General features: G+C 32.1%; 1 protein-coding gene across 1 annotated transcript; it reads right to left on the bottom strand.

Annotated features, from left to right (window-relative positions):
• Window positions 1-1,056: 1,056 nt before the first annotated feature.
• LOC148605966 (A disintegrin and metalloproteinase with thrombospondin motifs 18-like) lies at window positions 1,057-15,136 on the bottom strand. The gene is made up of 18 exons (XM_088547623.1): window positions 14,992-15,136; window positions 14,479-14,560; window positions 13,940-14,036; window positions 13,550-13,627; window positions 12,316-12,467; window positions 12,026-12,063; window positions 10,278-10,383; window positions 9,266-9,457; window positions 8,665-8,809; window positions 8,221-8,337; window positions 7,338-7,389; window positions 6,562-6,776; window positions 4,607-4,735; window positions 4,139-4,190; window positions 3,717-3,872; window positions 3,301-3,438; window positions 2,717-2,854; window positions 1,057-1,240 (listed from the first exon to the last, which is right to left on the bottom strand). Exons 1-18 carry the CDS (start codon window positions 15,134-15,136, stop codon window positions 1,125-1,127), a joined length of 2,148 nt encoding a protein of 715 aa, XP_088403749.1. The 3' UTR covers window positions 1,057-1,124.
• Window positions 15,137-16,508: the final 1,372 nt, after the last annotated feature.

The following is a 16,508-nucleotide window of genomic DNA, read 5'->3' as shown; positions in this document are numbered from 1 at the left end:
TTATCCGAGATTTCGACTAATCCGACACATCGAAGTTCGACTGTATAAAATTCAAATTTTCGTAACAGATAAGAAAAATTTGATTTACATGTTAACATTACGACATTACCGTTAGCAAAGATAACCCGCCGTGCACCCCAATTATCAACAAAGATATGATTTTCAGGTACCCTTATACCTCCTATGTATGGATATTTTTGTCGCCTAAAAATAAACTGAAGCATTTTTGTATTTTCTTGTCACTTGTTATACATTGCTGCAGCAAAATTCTCAATTCTTCTTTTTACAAAACTACGACAATTGACATATTTAGGTACCATCGAGCAGCTAATTATATCAGCTTTCTGGTCGTACAATAATTGTGCGGTAAAACTAAGAGTTTTTGTAGTATAATGAAAAAAATGTATCTCTTCTCCACCAAACAATCGCTAAAATTGACATATATCCTTAGAGTATTTGAGTATCAGTACAAATTGCTGACTATCCAGACCTTTCGGTTGCTTTTGATTATTTTTGATGATTTCATAGTAAAAATTCATATTAAGAGGCAAAACATGAGATTTTTAATTTTCCCATATAACGATGCATTAATTCGACTCAACAAATTATTGTTCACCAAACACTAAAATTTAATATCAGTCCATAGTTAATTCTATTTGATACATAATAAAATCAGGAATTCATAAAATTCATGAAATATTTGTTTTAAGTTTAAAATATTACCACATCCCATCAAAAGCTAGTTTCAGTATCTAGCAAAATTTTCTTGCATAGAATACCAACAATATGAAACTTATATTTCTGGAAATCAGAATTAAGAATATAATGTATCAAATATATATGATTAATTGACACGTTAAAATTTTCTTTATGCTTAACACAAATTTAAAACAAAACATAAAATTCTCAAATGATTATTTTGATACGAAGCAAGTATCAAACAATTTGTGTATGTTACAAAAGTTCATAATACGGATACGATTCTTATCTGGTATATCAATGTATTACAATATCGAACAACTATATCTTATTGATAGATCTGTTAACAGAGCAAGATACAAAGAAACTCGTTAAATTTTATTCAAGACATTTGATAATAACTATAAAATTTGTTAGAAATGTATTTATCCCACGGCTGGTCCAGGCTTACATGTCTGACAACACTTTTCCCTGTTGTAAGCTGAGTACTGACTACACATACTGGCTTTACAACCATGCAACTTATCTCCGTACTCACAACCTAAATAAAAAGACAATGTTGGCTATAAAGTCCCATTACAATATCAATTATTTTTATATAGCTCTTTGTGTCTTTGCTTTGTTATTAGTGTGTTTGTTTTGTTATTTTTGTTATATATTTGTTTTTTCTTTGTGTTTGGCTTTTTGCTACCATTTTCTACGTTTCGCTTGCCAACACGAACAACAACAAATTAACAAAAAATTGTAGGTACTAGTCAAGAGGAATAGTCGAAAGAAAAGTCCGTATAAGAAATGTCAAAAACCGGAAAGGTTGAAACGACCACAATAGTCCTGACTAGGAACAATCATTTCAAACTGAAAGGTATCATAAACCAGATAAACATAACGCTTTCATTGTGGTTCATTATTTCCGGTTTAATTAAAGACAAATGGGCAAAATACAATAACCACAACTCAAAATTGCCACAATAAGTAGGACATTCAAAATTTCTCACAATTGCCACAATAAGTAGGACAAAGTGAGTTTAGGTGTACTTGGCGACATATGTTTGATTCACGGTATACAACAGCTGAAAAATCGCGAAAAAACGATACGTATGGTTAACAATATACGCTTTAATTTGTATCTTTGTTGGTTGATGTCCAAAAGCAATGATGATTTTATCAACGTGTGTACTAAGGAGGTAGACCTAGGGTAAGGGACATAAATCTTGAGACCAGAGAAATGTTTGTATCATATTCAATTTCTTCAAAGGCCATCGGGCTTTCCTTTGAAACAAAATGAAATCAGTTACTTGGATGCTTACATGAGATTGATGTAAAATGCTGAGCACAAACGTTCTAATGATTTTTAAGAGTTGTGTTCATTACCCTAGATCTACCTCCTTAAATATGTGCTGCATATTCCTTATGTTGTAGAGTTAGATGTTGTGTGTTTGAAATAACAGGACAATGGGCGGGAGTTTCCCAAACTCGGAAGTCCATGCAGGGAGATACTCTTTGTTAAAGACTGAACACTGCGTCCTTGGTGTAGTGCCTTTTAGGAAAGTTTGATATATCACATAAACGTCTCTTTTTTATGTTTCTGTCTAACAATTACAAAGCATTAAAACAAATTCGATTTGTATTTTTTGTATATTAACATTTCAATGTAACCTTAAACAAAATTCATGTCGGTAGTGTTTAAGTTAGAAAATATATATTATACAATATATAAATATAAAACATACATTTATGAGCATCTCGGTGGGTGTTTCTAGAAAAGCAGAGGACGCTTGCCCTACTGGTGCACCTGGTCTCTGCTACTAGTTTTTAGTGGAGTCCGAGTTGCTCATTTGCTTTTGTTACTTTGTATTTATAATTTTAGTTACTTTATGCTCTTTGTTGTGTATGTCTGTTTTCCATGTCTGGTCTTTGTCCCTGGATTACATTCTTTTGATTACCGCTATGACCTTGGTTCCCTTGATTACTCTCTCATAAACATCCGAACATGGGTTCGTTGTAGTATAGTCATTACCTTTTTGAGCAGTATTGGCATACCCTGCACAAGTTTCACAACACATATCAGCGTTTGTACCGAAGTAACATTTCATTTTGTCACTCTCTGAACGAATATTCAAATGACACCAACTACTTTTATCTCCATACTCACAACCTGAAGGTAATATACATGTATGAATGCTCAACATAGCATGAATACTGCTGTGATAGTTTCTTTAAGCTGCAACTTCTTTTAAATAGAAAATACAATAAGTTTTGAAACATATATGTATAGGACTGATTTTGAAAATTATGTTCTCCAAGAAACCATCTTGAGGTAAGATTTGTCTAAACATTTCTAAACAAAAATGTAAATTTCTTTAGTATTACAAATATATCAAATTATAATATCTGAAATAATTAAAAGGCAATTTTGCAGGAGCGATTAAGATAATATTTCTTGGGACATTGATAATCATTGAAAAATTGCCAAAAAAAACTGCTTTCAGTAACATTACCACAGCAAATGTGGATAAAAGGTCTCGGATAGACACATCAATAATCAAAATGTAACAAGAAACAGAAACATCTAAACATATAGATGAAGTTATTCTAAATTACCTTTATTTGCTTTATTTGCGTACGTTGCACATGAATCACAGCAGTAAGCCTTAGTGTTTGTATTGTAACATTGTCTTTTATTCTCTGCGGAAACGACATGAGTTCGACACCATTCTCCTTTGTCACCAAATTCACAACCTATTAATTAGAACAAAACAAAGCAAAGAAAACAATAAGAAATGTTTTTTCTTATATTATATGTCACGATTGTGATGTAATTTTTTGGTTGTCTTATGCTAAACCAAATGTATGTTGGATGATTGAGCTACTTTTTAAATGTGTAGGGTAAGATTTTAGTCGTCAGTTTTGAGTTTGCATTGCATAGTTTTTGCAAATCAGCATCCATCTGTGCACTTTAGAATAACATTTTATGAAGGAAAAGAAGTTCAAGAATGTTACAAAAGATTTCACTCTACCTGTAACATTCCGTTCTATTGACGGACAAGTTTGACAGCACATTTTCTTGATAGAATCGCCGTAGCAGCGCCATTGATTTTCCGGCAGCTTCAGTTGTTGACATATGAGGCCATGCGAATCAAGACTTGAAGTAGCCTCCCCAAATATACAGTTCTCTGTTGGATAATGAAAGGAAACTAAACGGATAAGTTTACGGTGGCGGAATATGGTGTTGATGACATTCTCCATAGTTTTATTACATAATAAACTTGTTGTAATGTGAACTATAGAATGCAAGGATATTAATTTTTCATATTTCATAATCAAATTTGTTTCGTCATTATACCGTGGTTATAAACTAAAGTTTTTGAATTATTTTTTCCATCTGTTTTCACTACGGAAACTGCACATTGACAGTTAATACCCATTTTTTTAATGTTACCTGAAACAGCAGGAGCACTATCGTCATGAACACATACACCGCTTTTACACCACTAAAATAGGAAAAGCACTATCATGATAAAGATTCTTTTAAATGAACAACTGTTCGTCAAGTAAAAGTGAAAGTCCTTAAATAATATTATCACAATCAAATGATTCAAACATTGAAATGTACGTTTAAGAGAAAATTAAAAAAAAACAACCTTATACTTTTAAGATATATAGATTAAATCAACGGTAGCATCTCACACATTAACAATATGATTAAGCATTTAGTATGTCACTGTAGAAAAGTTTTCTCTTAAAACAGACAATTACCAACAATTGTCTGAATTGTAAGTAAAAAACTGAATATTAGAACATTTACGTTCCTTAACAAAAAAGAATGATTCAAGCCTACTTAAATTATAAGGAGTCCTTATGAAAGAATAGTTTTTGATAATCCTACATTAACGGTTTTGATAAATACCATTTTATTTCCGCAAGTTGTTTTATCCTCTGCAGTCGATGATATACAATAGCTTTTAGTTGGAACTTTACACAGTAGTGTACTACAGATAACGTTAGATACATCTTTAACAGAGTAATTGGGTAGGCCCTGTAAATACGGTTTAAGGATTCAATGAATTTCAGATACTGTAAACGTTCTAAATTTCGATATTTTCGCTGTGGAAAGAAAAACACGATAATTGGTACTAACGAAATTTAACACTGTATTCCGATTATCATTTTTTTGAAACCTGGAAAATGTTCATTCGATACAATACGCAAAAATTAAAACGATTATAGTATGTCATTGAAGAAGAAAAAAAGAAAAATGTCACATACTCTTACGGTATTTGATTTGGTTTGATTTTTTTTTCAATCAATCAATTCAAACGGCATTGTCTAGTGATTGTGCATCAATAAATTTCTTACGTTCATATCCGTAGACATTGATATGTTTGCAGCGAAAGTACCAAAGTACGAAGAGGGTACTGAAGGTTTACAAAGTATCATTATTTACGGATGTGTATGCAGACTAACCCCGATATAAGTACAATAATGTCTTTTTTACACTCAGAGGGTCAAAATGAGGCAACGTAAAACTAATGTTTTCTTTGGTATTTTTTTATATATTGTTACGAATTTGAGAAAATCGTGATGTTTTTATTCAAGCTGATAGACCCCTACAGTATCTTAAATGCTGGGGTTTAAGAGTGGCTTTTTGACTGTTAATGCGTGACAACTATATGGCGTTGATAAAGGTAATTTGCATATTCCGGGGGGAATAACTATATGTACAGTTCCCGCACAAAGACAAAACCTTTTAGTATACTTATTAGCATATGCCTTTTTCGTGCAATATGATGGGTTGTTCAACTTTTACGACCTCTGAGATTACAGTTTTTGCAACAGTGTAATTTAAATGCGCAAATTGTAAACAAAATTGCTGCCATCGCTTTGACAAAAATATAGAGCCGTTAAGAGGTTTAATGCGATGTCTGCTTTATTCTATTCATTTTCCGCATTGCATATTCACAATAACAATTTTGAAAGTCTTGTGTTATAAGTAGCCCGTAACATCTTTGAATTTTGTTACTAAACATGTCACATTGTCGGTTAAATGTCACCATTTGAAATGTCGATTTCGGATGTCAATTTCCATGTATGAGACACTACTAAAATGTATCAATATATATCAGATAGTTAAGGCTTAGAATTATAAGGATTCAACAGTGTCTTTTTTCTAGAATTTATGGATGTGTAAAATCGGACCTTTCATCCACAAACCTAACATAAAAGTCCTACTGACTTTAATTTGTTTTGTGAGTCCGATTTTAAACGTTGATAAATTCTTGAAAAAAACGGTGTCTAATCCTAGGGTAATGGCAGATTCAGAAAAAGTAATTGAAAGTTCTCATGTTGCTAGAAAATATTTCAAACGTTTTTCTCATACCCAAAATGTCAAGAAGTGACTTAAATCTCCATATGTATATATTTAAATGGACGTTGTGTTAGTGCGTAATGACGCTGGAAGTTGAAACGGAAAGTGGTTAGTTACACCAAGGTATATGGCCTTTCAACAGCCGGATATATAGGATTTGTACAGACGTGCTCCTAGCCAATCATAATAATCGAAATAAACCGTTATAGGAAAAATGTATTTTTTTAACACGAATACAAGTTTAATATCAAACGGTCGGGATAAGAATACCAAGGTAAAAAAAGGGATGCCTCTTATTGCAGTGAAAAAAAAAAAGAACGGAAATGGTAAACCGAAACAAATGATAAAAGGGTACAACTGTAATACAAACCAGTATCAGAGATCGTCAAAAGGCCTTCAACAAGTGTAAAAACACATATATGCAAACACCGATGCTCCCTGATAGCAAACGTTATAAAAATCTACCACAAAAGAACGTAAAATCAATACATACTCACTCTACAAAAAAACGAACCATTTCCTTGCTTAATTGTGCACTGTTGGTCAAGAGAGACCGACGCACCACTCTGCCCTGCTGTGTTTTGTCCACAAGTATTACAACACTGATACTTCACTTGAGTTTTAAAGCACGCGTATGAATCGTATTCTAAGAGTTGTTTGCAGGTTTTGCCATTCATTACAATCCCTTGTTGGTCACCAAGTGGGCATGAATCTGTTAATAAAATGAATAATTGATATTCATAAAATTTAGCCGTTATTACTTGTATTTTTTTGTATTTTATCGATCACTTTAGTAGATACATTTATCGGCAAATAAGTGGGCAACAATAGCTCATGAAAACAATGACGTACAAAGGACAGGGAAATATGTCAATTACCATCGTATTATGTCACCAAATGTTTTTCTTAATCTATTAATTTTGCTTTAATGAACAGTGAATTGTATTCGAAATTGATTTTGTCCCCAATCATTGAACAACACTCATGTCAGCTCAGTCAATAGCGGATTCAGAGAAGATTGGAGGGGATTATAATTACGTCTAGAAAAGTGGTTTTATATTATTATTGTCAGAAACTTTGTGTAACTTCTTTTGTTTTAACTTTTGTATTTATCTATAACAAAGTAAAGCAGTTCCAACATTTAAAACAGAGATTGATTTCATGAAGATCGAGATTTTCGTTAGTCTATTTGTGTAACTAATTTCTTGGCTGATTCATGAACATACTACGCAATTCAATAGAGGCTTCATTACAAAAATGGCAATTAACATACCAGGTACGGACAAAGCTTTACTGTTAGTCGTACAAGCGTTATCCATACACCACTGAAAAGTGAATTTTCAAAAAGGTTCAAAACATTTCTTCGGAAGTAGAAAAATTCTTCAAAATATTGACAAAATGATTCGCTATTCGACATATAAAATTGAAAATGAAACATATAAAAAACGTATAAATTAGTTTAGGACAAAGTCATACGCCAGTCCCGCCTTTGATGTGATGTAAAAAAAAGATGTATCTCTTGCTTTCTTCCTTGATCGTTTTAGTTTATCCATTTGCATCATGAACAATGATTTGCTCACCATGTCATAGTTTTTCTTTCCTCATTCGTTTACCTCAGACATATCATTTAATGAACAACTCAGCGGGCCATTGTTAAAAAGCAAAAGTAGCTTACCCTACCGGTGCACCTGGCCCAGTTGTTTTTCAGTCATTGTTGCTCGTTTCTTTTGTTTCCTTGTACCTGTAATTTTGGTTATTTTATGTTCTTTGTTGAATGTATCAGATTACCCCGTCTAGCCACAGTCGTTTTCCTTGGCATATATTCAAAAGATTACCCTTTCTATCGTTCAGAGGTTTTCCATCATATTTTGAAAAAAAAAGACAGTCTTTCATATTTTACAAGTATTCACAACTACAATTGAATAAAGTAAATTCTACCAAAATACAAGAAATACAAATAGTGAGTTTAGATGATTATCTTTCACTATAATGCTAAAGAATTGTTGAAACAGTCTAAGTCTTGTAATTTCTACAAACAGTGTCGACTCAAACTTATGGTCAATAAACATATGCTGATCAGAACAATTCCTACTTATTATGAAAACAATCAGATTATTTCCGTTATATTTTCTTTTTTGATATAATATTATGAAAACCTTTCCATCTCCACATGGCGTTCCATCAGCTGCCCTCATAAAGTAGCATGTGTTTCTTTTTGGTAGATAGCAGGCCATCATTGGGCAAATATTTGTATAGTTATTGTGATGTAAGCCCTAAAAGAATATTTATCTTCAACATAATTTTTGAAATATTTTTTAAATACAATAGAAACGACAATTTAATGTATTAAATTGAATTAATCATTCACATCATTTGAACAGTGTAACTCTCTTTAAATTTCTAAAAACTTATTTGATGTTAAAAAGATATATGATACTTAATCAGAAGCAAAGTAAAGTTTAATGTTCAAGTTTGTAGTATTTTATTTTATAATTTCATAAATGCTTATATTGTATAAGTTTTAGTTGTAAATGTTCTTATCAATAATTAAATTAACAAATTCAATAAAATACATTCAGGAAATCTATATTTTTAATTACCCTACAGACGTAAGACCCGTCACCATACTGTAATTTACACTGCTCGTCGGCCTTGTGTAGCTCGCCGTACCATTTTGGAACAGCATTTGTAACATACGGGTTCGGGTTATGGTTTTGTGTCGTTAATAAGCAATTATTATTATCCCTGTTAAGTGTTATTAAGAAGGTCATACATGAAAACCAGTCCTTACGAAACCCATTTACTAACTGTAAAATGTGTTCATGTAGACAGTACTGTTTATTCATGTTCAAAATACATTTAAGCTGATTTTTAGGCCTTCAAGTGATGCTTAATACATATTTGGGGATTATGCAGGGTTCAGTTTAGACATGCCTTACCACATTGTCGAATTTGGGCGATGATAAATATAATTGTAGAAGTGTATAGAATGTTACATCACAAACATTTGTTGCTAATGGTTCCGTGATCTATATAGTCAGTTCCACAATTATCTGTTATTTCCAGTAACAATCCGTAGAATATACTTTCCTTTTTCGTTTCTTCGAAAAAAAACTTTTTGTAATTCTCGATTTTTGTTAGTTTATTTGTTAAAGATTAAACTTATTAAATAAATGAGTGTCCATATGACTATTGTATTACCTATTCAACTTGTCAATGTAGTTACGTATGTAATTTACAGAACAAGATGAAAATGATCTGCTGTGCGAGTGACTTTGCGATGTGATTGTTTTGGGTGTTGTAGTCTTGTTTGATGAAACATCTCCAGACGCCATTATATATCCATCCCTTGGAGAGCAATTGTTGTTAGTTCCGTCATGTTGGCATCCAAGGCTTAAAAAAATATTTATTTCTTTAAATAGATAGCAATACAGTTTCATCAAAATCCCCTGAACAGTTAAGGAGCGTTAAAGGTTTTTACATGTAAACCGCCTAATTTGTATCATCTCCCTTAGAATCGTCCGACAGTAAATTTATTTTTTCATGTATATCTACATACAGTGCCTAACATTTGTACAAAAATCATTTAAATCCATTATGAGGTGTAGGAAATGCTGCTCTTACGAAAGACGTAAACAGACGGACATACAAGGTGATTCTTGTATTGGATAGCATCCCATAGTATGGTATATTGGAGGATGGGGAATGGGGATGGAGAATATATATGGGGATGGGGATTTACAATGGGGATGGGGATGGAGAATATATATGGGGGATGGGGATTTACAATGGGGATGGGGATGGAGAATATATATGGGGGATGGGGATTTACAATGGGGATGGGGATGGAGAATATATATGGGGATGGGGATGGAGAATATATATATGGGGGATGGGGATTTACAATGGGGAGGTTGGGAAAATTATTTTTAAACAATTCATTGAGATGAACATATGTTTTGAATTTCGAATTTAGGTAAAAATAACTAAAATAAATTTGAAGAATTTAAAAATATAAAAGCCAATTTGAGGGGAGGATGGAGTTTCTCAAAGTGAATAGGGTTGGAATGATAGGGAATGGTAAATGGGAGCTGGTATATGGTAAAAATGGTAAGTTTATACCATTGAAGGGCAGATGGAATTAACAGTTTATCTTCATTAAATATCAATGATAAAATTCGTATTAAAAATTAATTAAAACTTCTATACATACCTATGCCCAAGTTCATGTGCAATTACGAAAAACGACCCAGGACCTTCATACACCCGTACAACAGACACGCTACTTCGCGTGCACTCTGCACTTGAGACGGCATATCCTGTAATGTTGAAAAAGTTCAGCGTCCGTAGATTAAAAGATACGGTTTTTTTCTTTTTTTGTTTTTTTTTTTATCAGAAACGCTTTCAAATATTGTAACACAATTGCGATTTAAACGATACAACATGGAAAAAGTAACAATACCGAATGAAGAAACAATGGGCACACCTTGGACAAAATAAAAGCAGGAACCCCAAAAGGACAACATACATAAATCAAACCATTCGACACAAATGGAAAAAAGAGCATACAAACATGAAAAGCTCCATGCAATACTTGCAAAAATGTAAGTGACCCTAACGGCAAGCAGTTACTGCCTATTGTTAGATATCGGACGTTCTTCTTGTTAGTCAAATGTGGTAGAAGATTATTGCAATGGGCATGTGAATTCCATAAAGGCCAATCAGGTCATGGTGCTATCCATAAAATATTCAAAATGAGTAAAATCCTGAGCAACATATCACTATTCAAGACAAAATGTAGAGGCCAATAAGTCTAAGAAATCCAAAAAATACCAGATATGTATAAATATAAATGTAGACATTAAACATAGTATACATACATTTGTTAAAGTGAGGCTTGGGTTGAAATGAACAAAACATTAGCTAGAGAACATAATATGTTAAACTATGAAGTTATTTCCAACTTTCACAATACAAAAAAAAAAACAATTTTCTGCTTGATTGCAATGATAAAGGAAAGTTACTAATTTACTGATAAAGAGTAATTAAAGGAACCAAGATTCTAGCGGAAATCTAAAGAATGCTATCCAGGGACAAAACCCAAACATGGAAAACCGAAAAAAACACAACAAAGAACACAAAGTAACTAAAAAATACAAACAAAGTATTAAAAGTCAATGAGAAAGTCGGATTTTACTGGGGCATGTACCAGGTGTACCGGCAGGGTATGCGTCCTCTGCTTTTCTAGAAACAACCGTCTAGTTGGTCATAAAAAGTCAGATCCGGGGTAGATGAAAGGGGAAAGGAAAAATATGACACGTTGAACAAACCAGTTTTCATGGTGCAAATGGATACACTGTATCGATTCACGAGTTCATAATGACGACCATAAAAGTTCTGTAGTGATGACTTCAATCTTTAAGCAACAAAACCCTGCTCCAGAAGCCTAATTGTAAGAAGTCTAGTGCGATACAAAAAGTCTGCGTAGTTACAGCACGCTCATGCCTAACGTATGAGTGATATGAACACTCCACACGCAGGTGCTGAAAGGATGTTGTCACAGATGAAAGGAAAAATCATCACGTTTGTCAAAAAAGTTTGGGCGTAAGTTTTTCTTTACTATATTTCTCTAAGTGTAGGTAAAGATAAGAGGCTGACTTTACAGTGTCTGTAGTATACATTATCATGAGTTCTTTGGGGTAGATGAAGTACTTTAATTCGTGGATTAGCGAAGAATCACAAGTTCGTGGATTCTTGAATTCTTTGTTTTGGAGTTTTCAGTATACAGATCAGTGGAAATCTCCTTTTGGCTGGAATCATATTTCGTTGTTTGGCCTACTCACGAAAACCACGAAAATTGGTACCCCAAGAACAATAACACATTCAGAGTAATGGATATTAGATGACTTTATACTAGTTGTGTCTGAAGTGATAAATGCAAATGGCAGTAAAATATCTTACCCGCCAATGTTGGTCCGTCTCCTTTTTGAAGACCATATCTGTATATATATATATATTCAACAAATTCTAAATCCCATTTACATTGACACTTGTATATGTATCCAAACTTTCAAACAATGCATTAAAATTTAATTAGGTAACGATTTGTTATTTGAATGATGTTTTTTTTTTCATTTGTTAGCTCATTTTCTAAAAGTGCGAAACAGATAAAGATTAAAGATTTTACCTCTCGTTTTACCTTTTAACATATTATCAAGACATGCCATCTAATAAATATGTATTAAAAAAACCTCGTAAATGTCATGGCATGGTCAAACGGCTTGGTCGTCTTAAGCTGACGGGAGTAAGGACCAAAGTTGTTTAAAACATCGTTTGGATTACAGAAATATCCCGAACTCTTATGCGTTTTTGTGGTCTCTGTCCAAGGTGCGTCAGCTGCATGCTAAACATTTTAAACAAATATTAATAAATACAATATATTTGATTAAAGGTGGATTTGTAAAAAGCCACTGGATACATGTATATTTTAATTCAATAAGATGAACTGAAAAGAAAGCAAAAAGAGCATTTTAGAGTAGATGACTAGATTAAAGTAAATATGATAAAGATATGATTTATTTGTCTGTAATTATTTATCTTATATTTAAGGCAACCCAGTCATATTCATAATATCTACATTTTATCTTACTATAAAGTAGTATTTCAGTGTTTGATTAATGACGTCCTGTGCATCTTGGTTCCCTTGATAACTCTATGAAATAAAACTATCTGAAAATATCATAATTAAACAGAATCATGAAGGAACGAAATCATTTGTGTGCTTTTTTAATGCCCTGTGATTGGAGTCTGTAATTTTTCCCTTGGAAATTGACATATTAAACTTGTTTCTCAAAACCCTATATCGTTTGCTCTATGTTGCATACCCTATACCACACCTCTAGACCTGTATCGCATACACTGTATCACACCCCTTTGCGAGCCATATTTAAAGTTTAGTTAAAATATATGATATAATGAACATTACATGTCAAAATCTGTATCAATTGCTGTACCAAACCGGTTTGATAAGGCATGTAATACAGATTTTGGCGTTTAATATTCAGTGTTTTTGTGTACCAAATAACCATATAGTACAACAATTTGCAAATGCTTATGATAAAATGATGTTTTGGGAACAGATTCAGACTGCCCTGTGCTATGAAGGTTTCCTTGTTGTTCATTGAAGACCAATTGGTGACTTTGAGTTGATATATACATCCAGTTGTTGTTCTTTTACATATAAACCATACCTATTCTTTTTATAGATAGATAAACATCATACGTTCTTATGGTACATAAAATTAATAGTTGTATAAATTATATTTAATCACCGAAACTACAAATCCAGTATCATATGAAAATACACTAAAAAAATTGATAGATACAAAGACCAACAAAACGACATTCATTTTTTAAGTGAGTACAATTGGCAAGGTGAACTTACAAGGGCAAAATATGGTACATTGCTGGCATGCGTTTACTTACCGTCGAAAAAATGACATCAACGACTTTTATTTGGATATAAATATTGTGAGATTCAAGACTTTTATACACACTGTTAACCTGCAATTAAACAATATGTAAATTTTTCAATGATATATTTATTAAACAGCATCAAATATGTTACTTGGTCCCTGTTTCCTGGCTTCAAATGTGGGATTTTATTCATTAAACAGAAATCCAGATCAAACGGGAAACTAATCGCAGTAGTAAGAATGCTTTTATCAATTTTGCTGACCTACGAAACTATGATGGCATCGAACCTTACAATATTCACCATGAGAATGAACAATTTGTTTGAAGATTATCATTTATATGTTTGAGATACATTTTATCTACTTAGCATGTTTGCAAAACGTTCGAATAATTCCTTACTGAAAGGAAAATGCTCTGTATATACTCCAACATGTTAGACTTCGTTTTTGACACACGATCATTATAGGTCTCGTTACTTGGCGTCATGTCATACCAGCTGAAAGAAAAATTGTTAGAATAAGGTGCTGTGTCAGGTTTCTTTAAAAAATAGTTTTGTGATTAAACTGTTCAACAATATTGTCTTGGGACTATCCCTGGTGTATGTTAAATATTGTGTTATATCTTTTTATTATTATTTTTTCTTGTCATGTTATAACTTATTATTTTTATTTTTTTTAAATATATTATTTTTGCACAATTGCTTTGTTTTGTCTTGTTTTTTGTTTTTGTTTTTGTTTTTGTTTTTTGTTTACCAAACATTTTTTTCAGGACATTTTACCATTGTATTTCTACAATGATAATCTACAGAGGAAAACACTTGAACAATAACATGAGACAAGTATGGCGATAAACAAGTGTCCAATATGTTCTTGAAAATATCTCTAATATTGCTGATTTAATTAAATGAACTAACAATTGTTTTAAATTTTGATACATACTATTTGAAGGCACTGTAGTCAACAACAATAACCAACTCAACTTCATTCCGATCAGTTGAAGCCCTTTCATCTACCGAATTATCTAAATGGAATGAAAATTGATTTTGTCAACAATATTCACAATTTGATCGACGTCATGACCAATAAAGCATTACTCATTTTTTTAATTGACATCTGTAAGAGAGTTCAACACAAATTATTGTATAGATTCATATGGTAATCATAAAACTAAAGACAGTAATTTATATTATTATAAAAGAATTACCATATGCTTAATCAAGTGTGGCACATCTGGCTGGGTAGAAAAGAGCATGTTTTGAAGTACTTGTTATTGTAAAGTTTATGCTAAAACATTAAAGTTTAAAATTCTTCTTAACTTATGTTTTTCTTTGAAATGAACTTAAATTGATAAGCGGTTGCTTATCCTGTCTGACGAAAAATGCATTTTTGGTGTCGTTCAAACCATGATTTTGCTGAAACACTCTTTGGATATAACCACTTTAATAAACTTACCTGCCTGGGTGAACACAAGGAAACCAACTAATATAAACAAACATGATAACATGTTGAACATGTAAATATTTATCACAATGTCTTCCCTGACAAGTACTGGAATTTCGTGCCGACTTGTAGAATTTAAATTTGTCTTATCAAACATGCATCGTTCTAGGTAATGGACATATATTACACTCCTTCTTAAGCCGGAAGTTACTGTAATTGTATCTATTTTCGTTGTGAATTTTTCATTTTTTTAAGATTACTGAGTATTTGCAAAAATAAATAACATATTTAGATTTTTTTAATGACAACATTTAAAAGAACGCAAGTCCTCATGGCAATGTTTGAAACCAACTAACCGCTGAGCATAACACACTAGAGTTACTCCTCACCTTGAAATAAACATTGTTTTTTTCTCCCGGGAATGCTGTAGTGTTTTTTATGTAAACTTGGCTGGGAGAAGATCTGTTTCTTTATTTTCCTATAAAAGCATAATTAAAAAATCACGTGTGTTACAATGTAACATTTCTTCTTCTACAAATGAAAGTTGAAGGTTAAGTTTTGATGTAAATGTAAAAAAGAAGCTCTTGTTACCTTCAAAGCTTTTATATTTTTTTTTTTTTGTGGTTGTTTTGTGGTGATCATACAAATAAGAATAGAGAAATCCAATCTATAAATAATATTAAAATTTTAGCAAGATAAGTTTTTAAGGAATATATGATTTTAAAATTTCAAATCAAAAACAAGGAGAGGAAAAGGAATCTTAATAATTTGGATATATAAAAAAACGACACGGAAATATTCTTTATTTGGTGAAAAGTTATAATGAGGAATGTTATATATTTTTTATTTCTAATTGGTACGTTCAAATACAATTATTCTGTCAAACATTTTTTTTCGAAAGTTCAAGAAATTTTTCACTAATTTTATCATAAATAATTTTCTTTAAAATGTTATTTTTTTATGATCGAGCCAACTGCACGTTAACGGTTATTCATTTGATCGTCTTTGAGGATACATTTTTGAAGTATTTCTAATGTCTTTGCAGGAACTTCTTTGAGCCATTTTCAATCAAGAGCTGAAAATGTAATATGCGGACTTGTTGGCGAGAGCATTGAATTACCTTGCACCCTGAAAAGCAAAAATTCTGCCGTTGGTTGGAGTAAAATGAATCAGGAAATTTCTTTTAATTCAAATGTTAATCCCGTCGTCTCTGATAGAATCAATGTACAAGTCAACCTACAGACATTGTACCATCTTATCATTAGTAACATTACCTTTGAAGATGCCGGTTTTTATCATTGCGCAACACGAGTTAACCGGTCCGTGGTTATTGAAAAAGTATTGTTGCTTATCGAAGGTAATTTCTGTGATTGTATTTAGAATTAAACTCTAATATTAGGAGTTCATCCTCTTTTAAGTGCTTGAACAACTAAAATTGTTACAGAATAGTTTTACGTACGTGTGTTAGCAAGTTCAGACAAATACATTTATATTTTATTTCAAACTATTTGTTCAGTGTGTGTAGTTAG

The sequence above is a fragment of the Perna viridis genome, chromosome 10 (assembly GCF_037379345.1).
Source record: "Perna viridis isolate PV_CMFRI_1.1 ecotype Kerala chromosome 10, ASM3737934v1, whole genome shotgun sequence".
Lineage (NCBI taxonomy): Eukaryota > Metazoa > Mollusca > Bivalvia > Mytilida > Mytilidae > Perna > Perna viridis.
This window is presented reverse-complemented; position numbering and strand designations above follow the sequence as displayed.

What these genes read in the sequence shown, in the direction of transcription:
- LOC148605966 (XM_088547623.1), bottom strand. Translation starts at nt 15,136, where the DNA reads ATGTTTGATAAGACAAATTTAAATTCTACAAGTCGGCACGAAATTCCA. An exon ending in TACAGAGCATTTTCCTTTCA is followed by an intron (nt 13,628 to 13,939) that starts GTAAGGAATTAT and finishes GTTTAATTGCAG; the next exon opens with GTTAACAGTGTGTATAAAAG. An exon ending in TACATTGACAAGTTGAATAG is followed by an intron (nt 8,810 to 9,265) that starts GTAATACAATAG and finishes AACACTTAACAG; the next exon opens with GGATAATAATAATTGCTTAT.